Genomic DNA, 16,997 nt, shown 5'->3' with positions numbered 1-16,997 from the left:
GCCTCCTCCTCCGGATCCGCTACCACCGCCGCCGCCGTGCCCGCCAGCTCCTCCGCCGTATCCTTCTCCAGCACCGCCGCCGCTCCCGTAACCACCACCGTGAGCTCCCCCTCCGGCACCTCCGCCTCCGCCTCCTCCACTTCCACCACCCCCGCCACCGCCTTTTCCACCTGCACCTCCAGCACCGTACCCTCCGCCGGAGCCTCCGCCTTCACCACCGCCGTATCCTCCACCGTGGGCTCCACCAGCTCCGCCACCACCGCCTCCTCCACTTCCACCACCGCCACCACCGCCATGTCCGCCGGCACCTCCGGCACCGTACCCTCCGCCGGAACCTCCACCTTCTCCGCCTCCATATCCACCGCCATGCGCACCGCCAGCTCCACCGCCTCCTCCTCCTCCGCTTCCTCCACCGCCGCCACCGCCACCGCCATGCCCGGCAGCTTCTCCTCCGCCGTATCCTGCTCCACCTCCTTCACCAGCACCGCCACCGTACCCAGAGCCTCCACCAGCGGCACCGCCGCCTCCGCCGTGACCGCCGCCGCCTCCTCCGCCAATTCCGATACCAACGCCGGCACCAACACCGATACCCACACCAATTTTCTCGTCTTCTCCGCTGCCGTATCCGGTGATTCCGGCGTCAGCATCGACGGTGGAGAGAAGGGCTCGTCTTGCGGAGCATAGCCCTAACCCTAGAAAGAAACAGAGAGCTAAAGAGAAGAGTTTGCGATTATTAGCCATTGGAGAGTGTTTTCGAGTTTGTGAGTTGGGTCTATTCTGCATGAGAATGCGAGGGTCTTTATAGTGATGGGGTGAGTTCTCGAACCGCGTTTCCTGCACATACAGTGTACTTGTTGGGGTCCACATTTACATACATACATACATATATATATATATTATAGTCCAACATGCGAAATATATTATATATATATTAACACTCGACCAATCAATCCCACAGGATTTGAAATTATCTCAGATAATTATTATTTTTTTATCCCTTTATTGCGATATATATTATATAGCATATTTATGAATAGTGTATCTATTACATATACTTACAATCTTAACCTAACGGGAATTCTAACCATATCGAAATTACTCTGCATGAAATGGAAATAACAGTAATACGTACACTTTCCATGCGCCAAATACCCTAATACCCACCTTATAATTTTCTCAATTTTGTATATCTCAACATATATATATATATATATATATATATATATATTATTCGAATCTATTTCATGTAAGTACATTGTTTTTATCAATGCGTTGGTAACTATAGACAAACGGTCGAATGTATGTGTATATATGCACATATATATATATATATATATATATTGAAAACTTTAGCGAATTGTGTTCCACTTTAGTACGTTCAAATCCATTGATTTGTGTTATTTTATGTATAAATCTTATAGTAATTACACACTCACTCAACACCAAGTCGCCACTACGCTCGCTGTCTCCCATATCGCATATAACAAATACGCACACAATAATAATAATAATAATATATAATCCCATTATTATACCCTAAACGTAATGTATCATACCTAATTCTTCACATTATCATATTGTTTCTTTATGGATATCTGACTCACTCCTACATTTTCTTTCTTTTTTTGCTTTCTGATTTTTAATTAGTGAAATAAAAAATAATAATTTCGTGGATAAATAGTTAAGGGTTACAAACATATATAACCTAATATTATCCAACCTATAATTATCAAGTGGAAAATGTTAATTATAATTAGGCTTCGGATTTTGGCAATTATTATAACAAATTGATTTTTGAAATGACACGTCATTTTATCGTTCGAAATATACGACCTTTTATATATACATTTGGTGTTTGGATTATTGATGAAACTATAACATAAATGTGGATATTGTAGAAATATAAAATTGTGGAAATTAAATAAGAAAGAAAGACAAATAAAAATGAACGAAATTACTTTTATTGCTACATCTTTTCTTTTACTCGTTACATTACAATGAAAATAAAATACATATTTATAGAAAATTTAAGAAACAAAGTAAAAAAGAAATATAGACACAATGGAAACAAATCAGATACACAATATTTGATATAATGATATTGTATCCATTATTATTCTCCATCATATCTCAAATCTTATTTTACTCCCATCACATATTTATTTTTCCATTTTAACATTCTCCCTCAAGATGGACTTTGAAAGAATGAAAAAGTCAATCTTGAATTGATAACGCTATAAACCGTCCAGACATTTTCATTGTCTCTGGAAAAATTCATAAACACCAAATTTTGTTTTTTTAGAGAGCATTGACCATTTTCAAATCATTTCGCTTGATTTTAAAGTTTTAGGTTTAACTCTTTTTGTCATACCATCTTGCTTGACCTTAGAGTTTTTAGCTTTGACTTTTGTTTGTCATAGTACATCGTTTGAATTTGAATTTTTACCCTCATTTGAACGATTTGGATATATGAACATCCAAAACGCTAAAGAAAGAAAAGATTAGAAAATAAATAAAAAACATATAGTCCAGATCACAACGCTACTCTGATATCATGCATTAGAAATATAAAATTACGGAATTAAATAAGAAAGAAAGACAAATAAAAAAGAACGAAATTACTTTTATTGCTACATCTCTTCTTCTTCTCGTTAAATTACAATGAAAATGAAATACATATTTATAGAAAATTTAAGAAATAGAGTAAAAAAGAAATATAGACACAATGAAAATAAATCAGATACACAATATTTGATATAATGATATTGTATGCATTACTATTCTCCATCATATCTCAAATCTTATTTTACTCTCATCACATAATTATTTTTCCATTTTAACACATATACTATTCTAATAGTTTTTTTCATTTTCAATATTGTCCGAGGAAATCGTTTTTTTTTTCCCACAAAATAACAAATTGGTCATTTACGTAATTATTACCCTAAAATATTTCTTCCAATTTTCGTGCCTTTGGAAATATCAAATATCAATGCTATCACTGTCTAGTTATATTTCTATATGAAGCTTTGTCCAACTCGTAATTATTATCTTTGAAAATAGGTCTTCGACGAATATATAGAGTATACGGAGTATGAACATGGTTGTAATTAATTATAATTTATAGCTGACATTATTAATCATATATAAAAACAACAAAAAATAAATAATTTTATTTTCCATTTTATAGATAAAATTATCATAAAATATTTTTTTAATAATTCAGAAGTTCACCGAAATTTCAACTCAAATATATCTCTTTATATCATTTTATTTACCATCTTTACAATTACATATATAATATTTATATTTACTGTTTAATGTATTCTAAAATTTGTTGTATCGCGAAAATAATAATAATAATAATAATAATAATAATAATAATAATAATAATAATAATACAAATAATAACCTATGGATCAATTATACCGATTTTTTTTGTATTATTTTTAACAAAATAAACTTATTTTATTACAAAATATAAAAGGTATTACTAAAGATAATTTTCCATGTGAAATTCTAATGATTAGGAATTTGGAAATATGGTGCCGTCCAGCAAAATATAGCAACTAGAATACTTTTGAATAATTCGCCCACTTGTATGTATATCCACAAATATGTATGATGATATATGATTTACAGTCGTTATCCTTAATTCTCATAACCCTAATATACAAATTTTTTTATAAAACTAATTTAATATTATTTAAAAGCTAGATAAATCTTGTGCCATGAAAACTGGTACTTAATATTAATGTTTCCCTTCGCCATGTCGGTTGCATTTAATAATACGTTTGAGGGTATATGTTATTTATTTCTGATGATTATTTTGTTATTGGACTATATTATAAGTGCAAGATTTCTTCTAACCATGGAGTGTCGTCATGGTAACATTATATAACTATTTGATATAACCAATTGAATTAAGGTATTGATATGGAAAAGTCAACGAAATCAAGGGAAAGTTCTCAGTCTTATTGATGTCACAAGCTTGACCATATATACAAATAAAATAAATAACAAACTCAACAAAACTCTCGCACTGTAACTTCCCGTCGAGTATATCTACACAAACTAACTCAAGTCTATCTCCTATATTTCCGAGATACGTTCTCGGCCAATACCCCCCTCAAGTTGGTAAGTGCAAGTGTTGTACACCCAACTTGTCGATGAACCAAGCGAACTCTTTCTTGCCCAACGCTTTGGTGAAAATGTCAGCTAATTGTTCACGGGTGGAAACATGACTCGTAGAGATGTGTCCGTGATCAAGATGATGCCGGAGAAAATGACAATCCACCTCGATATGTTTGGTTCGATCATGATACACGTCGTTGTGGGCAATATGTAAGGCTGCTTGACTATCGCAATACAATGTCATAGGGGTCGAATGCTCGACACCGAAGCTGGACAAAAGGCTCTTGATCCACAAAAGCTCACAGGTGGCGAGGCGCATGGCCCGATACTCCGATTCAGCCGAAGACAGAGACGGAATGGACTGTTTCTTGGTCTTCCAAGAGATTGGCGATGGCCCGAGTTGAATGAACCAACCACTCAACGACTTCCTAGAAAGCGGGCAACCGGCGTAATCCGCATCGCACCAACCCCGTAATCTAAGATCGGAAGCTGCCCGAAAAATCAAACCTTGTCCCGGATCCCCCTTGAGATGCTGGATGCCGTCGCTGATGATGACGGGGACACAGTGGCTAGCGATTGCATCGAATAGGCGGTTTGAGGAAGGTGTGTCTCCGGCAATGTTGAGGCAGAACTTGGAATTGTGCATTCCCTGAGTGGCTTTGTTTACGCCGTCGTTTTTCACGCTCCCGAACGAGAAATGAACGTCCTTTTCGTCTCGTAGAAGGTAGAACAGTTCCTGACGGACAAACCCGCCCTGAGATTTAGACACCGCACAAATTTTGTTGAGAATTTAGCACAAAGAAAACCGGAAATCGGGAAAAAGGGTTAGGAGCAAATCAAAGCATTCACTAGGAAACACAATACATGAATATTCATATCCAAAAAGAGAGTAGCTTTAGATTCAGCAACTGGATTGAAGAAGAAAAAACTAATCTCCTCTCCCACAAAGCAACAGAGCAGAAGCAAATGTGAGTGGAAGAAGTAAAGCTTACATCTTTTCGGTAGATGGCACCTTGAAAGTAGAGCAAAATCAGCCGGCTATCGAAATCAGACATATCGTTTTCATATGATTTGATGACATGCTTATAAGGGGCGATAACATCTTTCTCAAGGTTTGCCACAGTAGGAGGGTACCTCCCGAAGTCCGAGAGTATAAACATTGCCGGAAACAGCTTGTTTCTGGCATCAAGCATGCTGTTTGGATGATGAGCAAGAACAACATGGTCTCTACCACCTGATCTCTTCCACTCATCTTGTACTGTCAAGAACTTAACCAGCTTTTCCTGCAACTCCTTGTTTCTGCTGGTTTTTCGGTGAGGACTGACATTCGAGAACCGGTTATAGCTCAGAGAGGAGAAGAAGGGCACAAAGATGACATCGGCTTCACTAGAGTTATGAACCCGTTTTGCAGCGTTAGCTCTTGGGATATCGGGAAATTCTGATGCAAGGAGATCTAATGTGAGCCAATACTCAATGCTGTGTTGCAAGTTCAAGCCCCCGGGATAAGGCGGGATATGCTTTCGGATATCTGGCCATACACTCTTGCTGCTATTCCCTTCAGGTTTCCAGTCTAACAATCCGAAATGAAACTCGGGGTCCATGTCGTACATGTAAACCTTAAGAGGCTCCTCCCCTGGTACCTCGCACATACATTTACCTATCTCTTGCCCTACCGAATTCCCATCCTTTTCGCCTTTCACCTCGTCGTTGTAATGCTCGTCATTGCCTCGGGTTGAAACACCAGAATTTACATCATTCATAGCGGGGAAAATCGGATTGTGCAACAAAGGGTAGTCAAGGAAGTGAATTTGGCCCGTGGAATGCAACACAAAGGACCAAGAAAGCACAAAGATGATTGACGTAACCAAGAACAGGCAGAGCAACAATTTCCCAACCATTTGCAGTGCCAATCCCCAAAGAACATCAATGCCAGTAGCAGCTGATCTTCAGGAACCCCAATACCTCAAACCTAATCGATGAATCTGAGGAGAAAGAGCTGCAATAATCAAACAATGCCTTAACCATAACCAATCTCAACGCCAAATCCGATGAACTCTGAAACTGTGTGTACCGATCTAGACAGGATATTAGGGTGAACCGTAAATTTCGGCACCTGTAAACACGTCAAGAAAGGAACAAAGGCACGGATTCAGCTGAAAAGGACAAAAATTCAGACGAAAATCAGTAAATCCAGAAGCAAAACCTCACCAAAAATAGAAAAGAACCACAGAGTACGAACCCTGACGGGGAAACAACGATACCCAGATGAGGAATCGCAGGAAAGGTGAGATTTTTGGGCTCAAACCAAGAACGGAAACAGGTTTCGAATCGCACCGCTAAAACCCAGGTGATAAAAACGGCTAATTCGATCGCGTCAATGGAGATTCCCGTGTAATTTGTTTTTGCAAGAATTACTTTTTTTTTATGAGACTGTAGAAAATATATGACAAAAAAAAAAAAAGAGTTCAAATCAAGATATCCAAAGAACGGTTGCAGGACTTTTTCATTTTCACGAATTTTTGTTTTTTGTTTTCTTCTCGGAGAGTTTTGTCTCTACGTTCTTCGTCTTCTTGCGGGAATACGAAGTCGTCCTTTTGAACAGAGAACAAACATTGTTCTCTGCATATTTCTTGTTCTTAGATCACATATTATATATATATATATATGTAGATAATGTCCATAAGAAATCGAATCCTAACGAGTCATTAGAAATCCATCCATTGTCGTATAATAAAATTCGAAAATGGAATTGGAATGATTGGGATCATGATAGTTTACATGTAGCCGCAGCGATGTGTCTTAAATAATATGTGTAATGTAACGTTATATGATTCTCCATATATCACCAAAGAGTAGATTATGATCGTAAGCAATAAACGAGTGTAAATCATATACACATTTTCCGGGTTTTTCTTCGCAGCCATCGATCTCGAAGATAATGTATATAGATACATACATACATATAAATATATACAGATTCATATATATACATACATGTATATAGGTATATATACATATATAATATTTTGGGTTAGGGTTTTGATTTTTGATAAATTCAAAGTCAACAAAAAAAAGACGGGGGCACAAAAGAGTATTTGGGCTTTCAGTGTGGGCTGTAAGGCCCAACAATGTTTGTTATGTGGGCCCAAAGTTCACACAAATTTGGCATGAAGTTCAAATCTATTTTCTGTGAACAATCTGGACCAAAGTTTTGCAAATTTTTTTAGAAAAAAATAAAATACAAAAAATATTTATTTCCTGTGTTTTATTTTGTTTGATGATTAACATTAATGTACAGATTCAGAACTAATTACCTATAATATATTTCTTTATTTTAATATTATTCGTAAGTAGAATATGTGTTTCTTTGTTTTCAATGTTGACAGACAAATAATGAATTTTATCTAATACTAAATCAGAAAAGAAGATAAAAAAAACTATGTAAAGACTAGCTTAAAATTCATATTATCTAAAATCCAAATAAAATTCATAATATAAAAATTTATATATTATTATGGTGTTTATTAATTTGAAATTTCTTATCGTACCAAGAATTCTAAATTATCTATTAAAATCCTTTCTATACGAATACTTATAACAACTATGAGATGCGGGATCTGGTTTCGGGATTGTACCATCCACAAACCCAAATTTCTTCCTCGATTTCAGGGCATGTCGGATGTTGATAGACCACTCGTCATAGTTGTGGCCGCGCAACAAGGGTTGTGACAACACAAGTCCCGGATTATCACTGGGACTTAAATCATAAGGGGAAATAGTTCTCCTCGGGAAGTCGATGATCGGAGTTCTCGTTGTGGCAGACATTGCCGGATCGAGGGTCGGTGGTGATGTCGAGTCGTGTCCAGAAGACATGTCGCTACTGGAGGCGGAAAAAAAAAAATTTAATGTATATGCTCTGATACCATGATATGGAAAAGTCAACGAAATCAAGGGAAAGTTCTCAGTCTTATTGATGTCACAAGCTTGACCATATATACAAATAAAATAAATAACAAACTCAACAAAACTCTCGCAGTGTAACTTCCCGTCGAGTATATCTACACAAACTAACTCAAGTCTATCTCCTATATTTCCGAGATACGTTCTCGGCCAATAGGTATAGTTTAAAAAATCGAAATGCTCATTTCATAAGAATTATTAAGGTATAATTTTATTCTAAAAATTTTAATTTTGTATGGAGTGAGTATCTAAATACCCTAAAACTCTATATTTGTTTTGTTTCTTAACCGATATGGATTTTCAAATTTTGTTTACAAGTAAATTTTAATATTCGCTGAGTTAAAGAAATTCGGATTTAGTTAATTAACACAATTTTAAAAAACCACACACATAGACATATATACACACATATATATATATATATATAAACTATTCAATTAAGAGAGTTGGATTGTATTAAATTGGGAAAATCCCAAAAAATAACTGAACTTATCAATTTTCACAAAATAAAATTTAAATTTTGTTTTTTGTCAAATAAAATCTCAACTTGATTTTTGAGTTATAAATAAATCTAAACTTTATAACAAATATAATTTTTAAACTCATCGCTGACGTGACGTACTGATATCATGATATATAGATGATGACGGTCAAATATGGTTAAAGTATTGTTTTGCCACATAGAATATCAATACGCCGTATCAATTAAGGTTTAAAAATGACAACGATTATAAACTTTGAGTTTATTTTCGACTGAAAATGGAAGTCGAGATTTTATTTGATAAAAAAAGTTTAAGTTTTGTTTTGCGAAAATTGAGAAGTTCAAGTAAGATTTTCTCTATTAAATTTTGAATGATAATTTTTTTTAATGGAACACAATTAACTCATTTTTAATTTGGCTCCAATCAAACACGTTATAATAATAAGATATATATGGTGGTAGTGGTTGGCTAAATCTATACATACATATATGTAAACTTGTAAAAATGAAATTGGAACCTCATTGGTGAGAGTGTGAAAAGGGTTAGCATGCAATTGAAAAAAGTGATGTATTGTACATATGATATGAAAGTGGACCAACCCATTTCATTTTGTTCTCTTAGTGGCTCCTTTTTATGCATTTCATTGCTTTGAAAATGGGTTAGGCTTCTTATGCACATCACTAAAGAAATAGAGCTAGCCTATATCCATCTGCCGCCTTTGCTTTCATATATGTATATATATATGTATATGTATATGTATATGTATATGTATATGTATATGTATATGTATATGTATATGTATATGTATATGTATGTGTATGTGTCTGTGTATGTGTATGTGTATGTGTATGTGTATGTGTATGTGTGTGTATGTGTATGTGTATGTGTATGTGTAAGATGTCAAGTATTTTATCCAACGAATTTCTAAATCTAACATATATTGATTTGATATACAAATCAAAGGAAAATTTCAAAATTTTCAATAAGATGTCAAGTATTTGATCCAACTAATTTCTAAGTATAATATATATTGGTTTGATATACAAATCAAGGAAAATTTCAAAACTTTCAATAAGATGTCAAGTATTTTATCCAATTAATTTCTAAATCTAATATGTATTGAAATAGTTTTATGTATTGCCCCCCTTTTATACAATCCACTATAATAGTTTTATAGATATTGAGAAAATGCAAATCATTTTCATTATTTTGGGTTTGAATTTCCCTTAATGGGTAAAAAATAATTTATATCTATAAAATTGAAGATTAAAGAGGATATTTAAGCTTTATATATATTTAATAGAAGATGAATTATCTTCTCACCTATACGTATGCTAAACATATTTTAAATCTTAATTTTATTTCATATTTTTTGCTAATTACGAAAAAAAAGGGTGTCGAGATTAAAGAAAAAGCGAAAAAAAAATGGAAGGCGGGAACGCCACCAAATTTGTTCCACGCGCTTCTTCTTAGGATATGATGAAAAGAGCAGAATCGCTGGGCTATACTCCAGAGGTTTTTGGGCGGTGTCGTCCACGCGCCACTGCTGCGCGTATGATTTACCAAGCACATCAGTACTAAACTCTTTGAAAGGGCCGCATTAATCCGGGCCGTAATGAGCCCATAAACTGCACTTTATGGGCCGAAGACAACAAATATTGGCCCATCACTCAGCCATCAAATGAAATCACGATTAGAGAGTGATTGCGTTATACAAAAATATATATAATATTATAAAAACTATCTATTTATAGAAACTAATTCATAGAACAAATACTTCTATTAAGGTTTTAAATTTTATTTGTCAGACATAATTATTCAATCAACAAAATAAATTTATTATTAATTATATTTATTTTTTGATATTTTCGATTTTAGACACTATATTTTTAAAATTTGTTAACCTTATTTATTTTTAATAATAAAATATTTACTAAATATTATTTTTACTCGAGTATTTATTTATGTCGAAATAAGCATAAAGAATAAATTTAGTTAGATATTATATCTATGAATAATTGGTAAATTATAAGATTACACCTTTTCAATAATGTTAAATTATTAAAAATATTTATTTTTTAATTTTTTTTTTGAAAACAACAAATGCAGAGATGTCAATTATTTATTTATAGAAATTTTGAATTTTTTTTTTTCAAATTCTCTACAGCACTTTATATTTTTTATTCGTTTATTATAAAAAAAATTAATTAATACTATCTGTTTCTAAGCAATACAAATATAATAGTAAACTTATATATGTTCTATAATTTGTTCTCATTGTAAAAAATCTTAATACGAATTTTGTATCCTTCTCCATACCTAGTACTAGTATATGCATTTTTCGTATTATTTTTAATTATATGTATAATTATTTTCTTACTATATATTTTTGTAATATTGAAAAATAATCGATGACCATAGTAGTGGTTTGGTTTTACCTCCCGATGGTTTTAAGAACCAATGAAAAACAAAACCGATAATTTATCAAGAAATCTTATTTGTAATTTAAATCTAATTCTTAAAAATAAAAGAAATCAGATTTACCAGTTGAGTTTAATTGATTAACTGTAATAAGAAATTCTTAAAATATAATATATGAAGCTTATTAGCTTTAACAAAATAATAATTTCTATAAACATTTTAAACAGATAAATACCCTCCGCTTATTAAAAAAATTGTAAATCGACGCCTTGCGTTAAGGTAAACGACGAGGGAATCTCAGGCCACGCGCTTTAATTTTGTTTTTGGTGAAAAATGGCCAAATCGATGGGTTATAGTCCGGAGATTTTTAGTCCGTGTCGTCCACGCGCGACAGCCGCGTGTGTGATTATCTGGGCCCATCCACACCTCATTTGCTAGCCCAATAATTTTCCCGCGGTCCTTGGACCCTTCTTAAAGGCCCAAAGTTTTGCTCAAAAGCCCAATTATGGCCCAATAAGCCATCACCGTTCTTTATTGGCCCATTTGTTTTTTCCTCCTTTCCCTTTGGACTCATTCAATTTAGCTTCGTTTTTTTAAAGGTGATAAAAATAACCATATTTTAAGATGAGAATATTACGATCCATATTATTTTATTGTGTACAAACAAAAACGGTACATCGAATACATACTCCCAATTTACATTTTTTTTTTCAGTATTTCACATTATAGTAAAATTAAATATATAAATGACAACAATTTGGCACAAAATTGATAGTTCATATACTTTACAAAAGAAAATTTCAAAATTTTCAATAAGATGTCAAGTATTTGATCCAACTAATTTCTAAATCTAATATGTATTTATTTGATATACAAATCAAGGATTCATGATTAGACATTTATATTGCCCTCCTTTTAAATATAGTGGGAAAATTTAAATCATTTTCTTTAGTTCGGGTTTTAATTTCTCTATATTGGGTTAAATAATTTATATCTATACAATTATCATAAAACAAGATTGACTCCGAATTGAAGATTAAAAGGATATTTAAGACTAAAGGGTGATGAAACTTTTTATTCTTAAAAATACTGCATTGAAAGAGGATAAAACATTGGTTATTTATAGATATGTCTATCGAAGCTTATATATAATAGAAGATTAATTATCTTTTCATCTATACATATGTTAAACTTATTTTAAATTTTAATTTTATTTCATCTTTTTTGCTAATTAGGAAAAAAAAGGGTCGAGATTAAGAAAAAGCGAAAAAAAGTAGAAAACGAGGAAACACCAACAAATTTTTTCCACACGTTTTGTTTAGGAATCGATAAAAATGAGCAGAATGACTTGGGGGCGGCCCTACTGTTATAGCCCAGGATACCGTAGGAGGGTGGGGAGTGATCGCCGGTGCGAGAGACATGGACAATGGGCGGCTCCTGACGAGCTTCTGGGTAGAGGGTACATGGATGAATCGGACGCACCAAAATGAGAGGGATCCGAGGGTTATGTAGGTATGAGACTATACAGTCTAAGATAATTTAAAAGAATTAATTGAGCTACCCATAGCAACAAGATGCATCTAACTTTTCGGTTGCCCATCTCGAGAGAACTCCAAAGTTAAGTGTGCTGACCTAGTAGTAGTCTTAGGATGTGTGGCATTTTGGGAAGTCCTTTTCGGGATGTGTGCGAGTGAGGACAAAACACGCTAAAAGGTCCCGTGTTGGTGTGTGAAGACAGCTCTATCATTCCGTAGCGACCTCGGGTCGTTACACGAACGGTTCGGTTTACATTAATCGATTACGATTAATTCGGGTGTGATTATTTCGATTCTTGAAAACACATAACCAAACGTTATTTAATTTTATTCGATTCGATTCGGTTTCAACTATTTCGGGTTTTGAAAATTTATGATCAAACAATTATTTAATTTTATTCGTTTTGATTTCGACTTTGGTTTGGTGCGATTTTATCTACTCAAAATTATAACCAAATTATAGGTTCGATTCGGTTCACTTATTACATTAAAAAATGGAATTGTTTATAACAGAAAAATATTTAAACAAAATATAATATAAAATAAGATCATGATAATTATTTTGTATCCATATCCATACACAAATTCATACTAGTATATGGAATTAGTATTTTTCGTATTATTTTAAATTATTTTGTTACCTATATATTTTTTATAACATTGAAAAATAATCGATGACCGTAGCAGTGGTTTGGTTTTACCTCTCAATGGTTTTAAGAATCAACGAAAAAAATAGATAATTTATCAAGAAAAATTATTCATAATTCAAATATATTCTTAAAAATAAAAGAAATCAGATTTACCAATTGAGTTTAATTGATTAAATATAAAACGAAATTCTTTAAAATATAATATATGGAGTTTAATAGTTACAACAAAATAATAATTTCTATGGATATTTTAAAAAGATAAATACACACGTTTAATAAAAAAAATTAAACCGGTTTGGGCCCCAGGACACCTTCGTAAAGGAAAAAGACGAGGGAATCAAATGCCACGCGCTTTAATTTTGTTTTTGGGTGAAAAATGGCCAAATCGATGGGTTATAGTCCGGAGATTTTTAGTCCGTGTCGTCCACGCGCGAAAGCTGCGTGTGTGATTATCTGGGCCCATCCACGCCTCATTAGCTAGCCCAATAATTTTCGCGCGTTCTTTAGACCCTTCTTAAGGGCCCAATTATGGCCCAATAATTCATCACTGTTCTTTATAGACCCATTTGTTTTTTTCTTCTTCTTTCATTTGGACCCATTCAATTTAGTAACGTTTTTCAATGTTTCGCATTATTGTAAAACTAAATATATGAATGACAACAATTTGGTACAAAATTGTTAGTTCACATATTTATTGTAGTCCATATCATAAAAGAGATTGTGAATCGGTTCGGGCTTGGACTCCAAGGATAACGAGGGAGTCACAGGCCACGCGCTATAATTTTATTTTTGGTGAAAAATGGACGAATCGCTGGAATATAGCCCAAGGATATTAATTTAGTCCGTGTCGTCCACGCGCGACAGTTGCGAATGTGATTGGCCGGGCCCATCCACGCCTCATTAGCTAGCTTAATGATTTTCCCATAGACCATTTGAAGATATCTTATGGGCCCAAAGTATGGCCATATATCCCAATTACGGCCCAATAATGCATCTCCGTCCTTTATGGACCCATTTTTTTTCTTTCACTTGTGAACCATTTTGACATTACTGTTATATTAAAAATGCGGGTTTCCTTTTTATATCGATTATTGAAAAAGACCGACTAACCCCACTACTCAAATACTACAACCAGTCAAAGGCTTCGTAATTTCCTTCCTTTTTTTTTCCCTGTCGAGAAAATGCGGGGAAAATGGTAGAGAGAGTTAAGCCCAATGGGTTTGGGCTCAAGGACATGCTTGTAAATATATATATATATATATATGCATGCTGAAATTGGAATGAAATAAAGAAACATTTGTTTGTCTGATAAAAAAAAGATACAAGACACATAAAAAACACATCTCAACAAAACAGACTGTTTTTGCTTTTGTTTTTGTTTTTTTGCTGATTATTTGCCTCCAATACTCTTATTTTCCATTTGGATAATTAAAAAAAAGGATGTGTCGACAAGACCCAAAATACTTTTTTTTTTTTGCAAGATCATAGAACGAGAAGCAGACAGGCAAAAGGACACGGTGAGGAAGAAAAAGGCGATAGTAGAATTACCTTATTAGTTAGCCAGTGAGGGCGGCGTTGAGGGCACTGTGAACTTCAACTCCGATCTGGGCCTCGGCCTTTTCTAACTCTGTGGTAGCTGAGTTGAGCTTCTGGGTGAACTCGGTCAGGCCCTGCTGGACAAGGGCCGGGTCAATGCGGTCCAGTGGAACAGCCTCCACTGCTATGATGTCAGCCACCGAGTTTGCATGGATGAATGCGAATCCGCTGCTCAGGAAGTACTTCTTCACATCATTCCCTTCGTGCACGGAAAAGACACCCGGCTTGAGTTCTGCGATTGTGGGCACGTGACCAGGCAACACACCCATTTGCCCGGTTGTTGCCGGGATGATGACCATGTCGACCTGTGAAAAATGGGCATGGGAAATCATTACCATTAGCATCATATAGCGTGCAATGATTTTACAAAGAAACATCAAACATAGACAGGAAGAACAGTATCTAGAGGTTCTCTAGTAAGCGAGCCCGTTGACTGGATATAAAAAATGAGTCTTGAGGGAAATTTTCCAACAGCAGTCAGCAGCACATAAAGCAGACCAATCAACCGAAAAATGAGAAGAATGCAATAACATTGAAGGGCCTAAAGGGGGTATTAAAGAAACAGGGCACTGTTTAGGTTGAAGGAGACAAAACTATATGAATGAGAATACAGCAGAAAAAGGGTATGCCGCAAAACACAAGCGGACATCTTTTCTCTCTACCCGAAAATATGCCATCTAAACACCAGATATCAAAATGCCACTAGAAATAAATAAAGTAATCAAGTGTGCTTGCTTACTATATGTATAGGATAAGCTAGACACTTGACAAAAAGTTGATCCAAATGAACAATATCAATATGCAATAAACCAAATGAGCCATGTATAAAACAAAACTGACCCATTCACTAGAGCGATGAAATTCAGTAAATGAACATTACAAGCAAACTTAACAACAGCTGAATGGCATAACTATCAGCAAACCATGAACCAAACTCACTGACACCAGAGATTACAACAGCAAAACAATCAAACAAAGAGCTTGATGTTCACCTAAACCATGCCTGGTCTGGTCTCAGTGATAAACCAAGGGACAGTCATACTGTGAGTCTTTCACTTTTCCAGGTTAGGAACCAAACCACTAATCCAGAAAGATTGCATAATTTACTTCACATCAATGATTGGAAATTCGATGGCCTAGAAGCCTAACTCCTTACTACGAATCCTTCCTTCATAACAAAATAAAATCAACGAACATCATATGGAATACCTTTAACTAACATCACACAGCATCGAAGGAGATATCATTTGCTAATCGGTGGATTCGTTCAGATAATCATCCAAAAACGCGAACAGAGATCAATCAAATCGACGCGACGAAAAAACCTAAATTCAAGATCGGAGAAATGCGAGAGAGCAAACCTCCTTGCCAGCGAGCTCTGACGAGTAAGGAAGGACAAAATTGACGGTGAGCTTGGTCGGCAAAGTCGCCGGAGTCTCGGGACGAGGCTTCATGAAGGAGAGAGGAGTCTGTGGCGGATCCAGATTCGGAACCACTTTCTTCCATGACTCGATGAAATTGGAATCGGCGGCCGCATTCGCCGGAACATCGCTAGAGAACGATCGCACGGCGGAGACGCGGCGAGCCAGGAGGCGAGCGGTTTGCCGGAACATTTTGGCGGCGGTTTCTCTAGAGAGGATTAGGGTGCGATTCAGTGTTTCCCGACTTCAGCTTTCTCTCGGCTCCCTCTTGTTTCTGACTTTCGCTATTTTTTTTTCTCTATTTATATTTTTCTGGCCACATTCCTAATTATTTTTCTCTATTTATAAAGTTGCACGCACTTAAGGATATATTATATAAACATCCTACATATTTTATCAAAAACATTTTTTGGGGTAAAATAATAAGAATTTGAAAGGAGATGACTTGTATTGTATTTTTGAGTTTTTGGTTTTAGTTTTTTTTTTTTAATTTTAGTTTTTGGTTTTTGGATTTTTATAATATTTATAAACTCAAAAAAATATTGTTTTTGATTTTTTATTGATTTTTTCACCAACATGATTTTCTAGATATTTAGAAAACATAATTTTATAAAAATTTAAATGATAGTTTTTTGGTTTTTGGATTTTAAATATTCTAAAAGCTCCAAACATTCAAAGATATTTTAGGAAAATACTAAAAAAATCGAAAAATTAAATAATTGGATCTTCAAACTCAACTAGTAATTTATGATTTTTCATCCATAAACATATTTTCATAGAGTTTGTGAAAAAAAAAAA

General features: G+C 34.6%; 3 protein-coding genes across 3 annotated transcripts in view; all 3 read right to left on the bottom strand.

The window, feature by feature from the left end:
* The window catches only part of LOC104807946 (glycine-rich protein DOT1), a 1,332-nt gene extending 544 nt beyond the window's left edge, over positions 1-788 (bottom strand). Inside the window, exon 1 of the mRNA XM_010533400.2 lies at positions 3-788. Coding sequence (XP_010531702.1) covers positions 3-783 — 781 coding nt within the window. The 5' untranslated portion in view covers positions 784-788. The remainder of the gene's footprint in view (positions 1-2) is intronic.
* Positions 789-4,129: 3,341 nt separating this feature from the next.
* LOC104807970 (probable arabinosyltransferase ARAD1) lies at positions 4,130-6,263 on the bottom strand. Its single transcript, XM_010533439.2, has 2 exons — positions 5,127-6,263; positions 4,130-4,888 (listed from the first exon to the last, which is right to left on the bottom strand). Exons 1-2 carry the CDS (start codon positions 6,030-6,032, stop codon positions 4,130-4,132), a joined length of 1,665 nt encoding a protein of 554 aa, XP_010531741.1. The 5' UTR covers positions 6,033-6,263.
* Positions 6,264-14,449: 8,186 nt separating this feature from the next.
* Positions 14,450-16,479, bottom strand: LOC104807944 (ATP synthase subunit delta', mitochondrial-like). The gene is made up of 2 exons (XM_010533399.2): positions 16,140-16,479; positions 14,450-15,083 (listed from the first exon to the last, which is right to left on the bottom strand). The coding sequence occupies exons 1-2, from the start codon at positions 16,389-16,391 to the stop codon at positions 14,739-14,741; spliced, it is 597 nt and encodes a 198-aa protein (XP_010531701.1). The 5' UTR covers positions 16,392-16,479; the 3' UTR covers positions 14,450-14,738.
* Between the last annotated feature and the right edge of the window lie 518 nt (positions 16,480-16,997).

The sequence above is a fragment of the Tarenaya hassleriana genome, unplaced genomic scaffold (assembly GCF_000463585.1).
Source record: "Tarenaya hassleriana unplaced genomic scaffold, ASM46358v1 Cleome132, whole genome shotgun sequence".
Classification (NCBI taxonomy): Eukaryota; Viridiplantae; Streptophyta; class Magnoliopsida; order Brassicales; family Cleomaceae; genus Tarenaya; species Tarenaya hassleriana.
The sequence above is the reverse complement of the archived record's forward strand: the minus strand, read 5'-3'. Positions and strand labels throughout refer to the sequence as shown.

Bases quoted from the DNA above. Each gene is read 5' to 3' on its own strand.
- LOC104807970 (XM_010533439.2), bottom strand. From the start codon at position 6,032: ATGGTTGGGAAATTGTTGCTCTGCCTGTTCTTGGTTACGTCAATCATC. The intron at 4,889-5,126 runs GTAAGCTTTACT...TCTAAATCTCAG, and splicing joins GTGCCATCTACCGAAAAGAT to GGCGGGTTTGTCCGTCAGGA.
- LOC104807944 (XM_010533399.2), bottom strand. From the start codon at position 16,391: ATGTTCCGGCAAACCGCTCGCCTCCTGGCTCGCCGCGTCTCCGCCGTG. The intron at 15,084-16,139 runs GTTTGCTCTCTC...CATTTTTCACAG, and splicing joins CAGAGCTCGCTGGCAAGGAG to GTCGACATGGTCATCATCCC.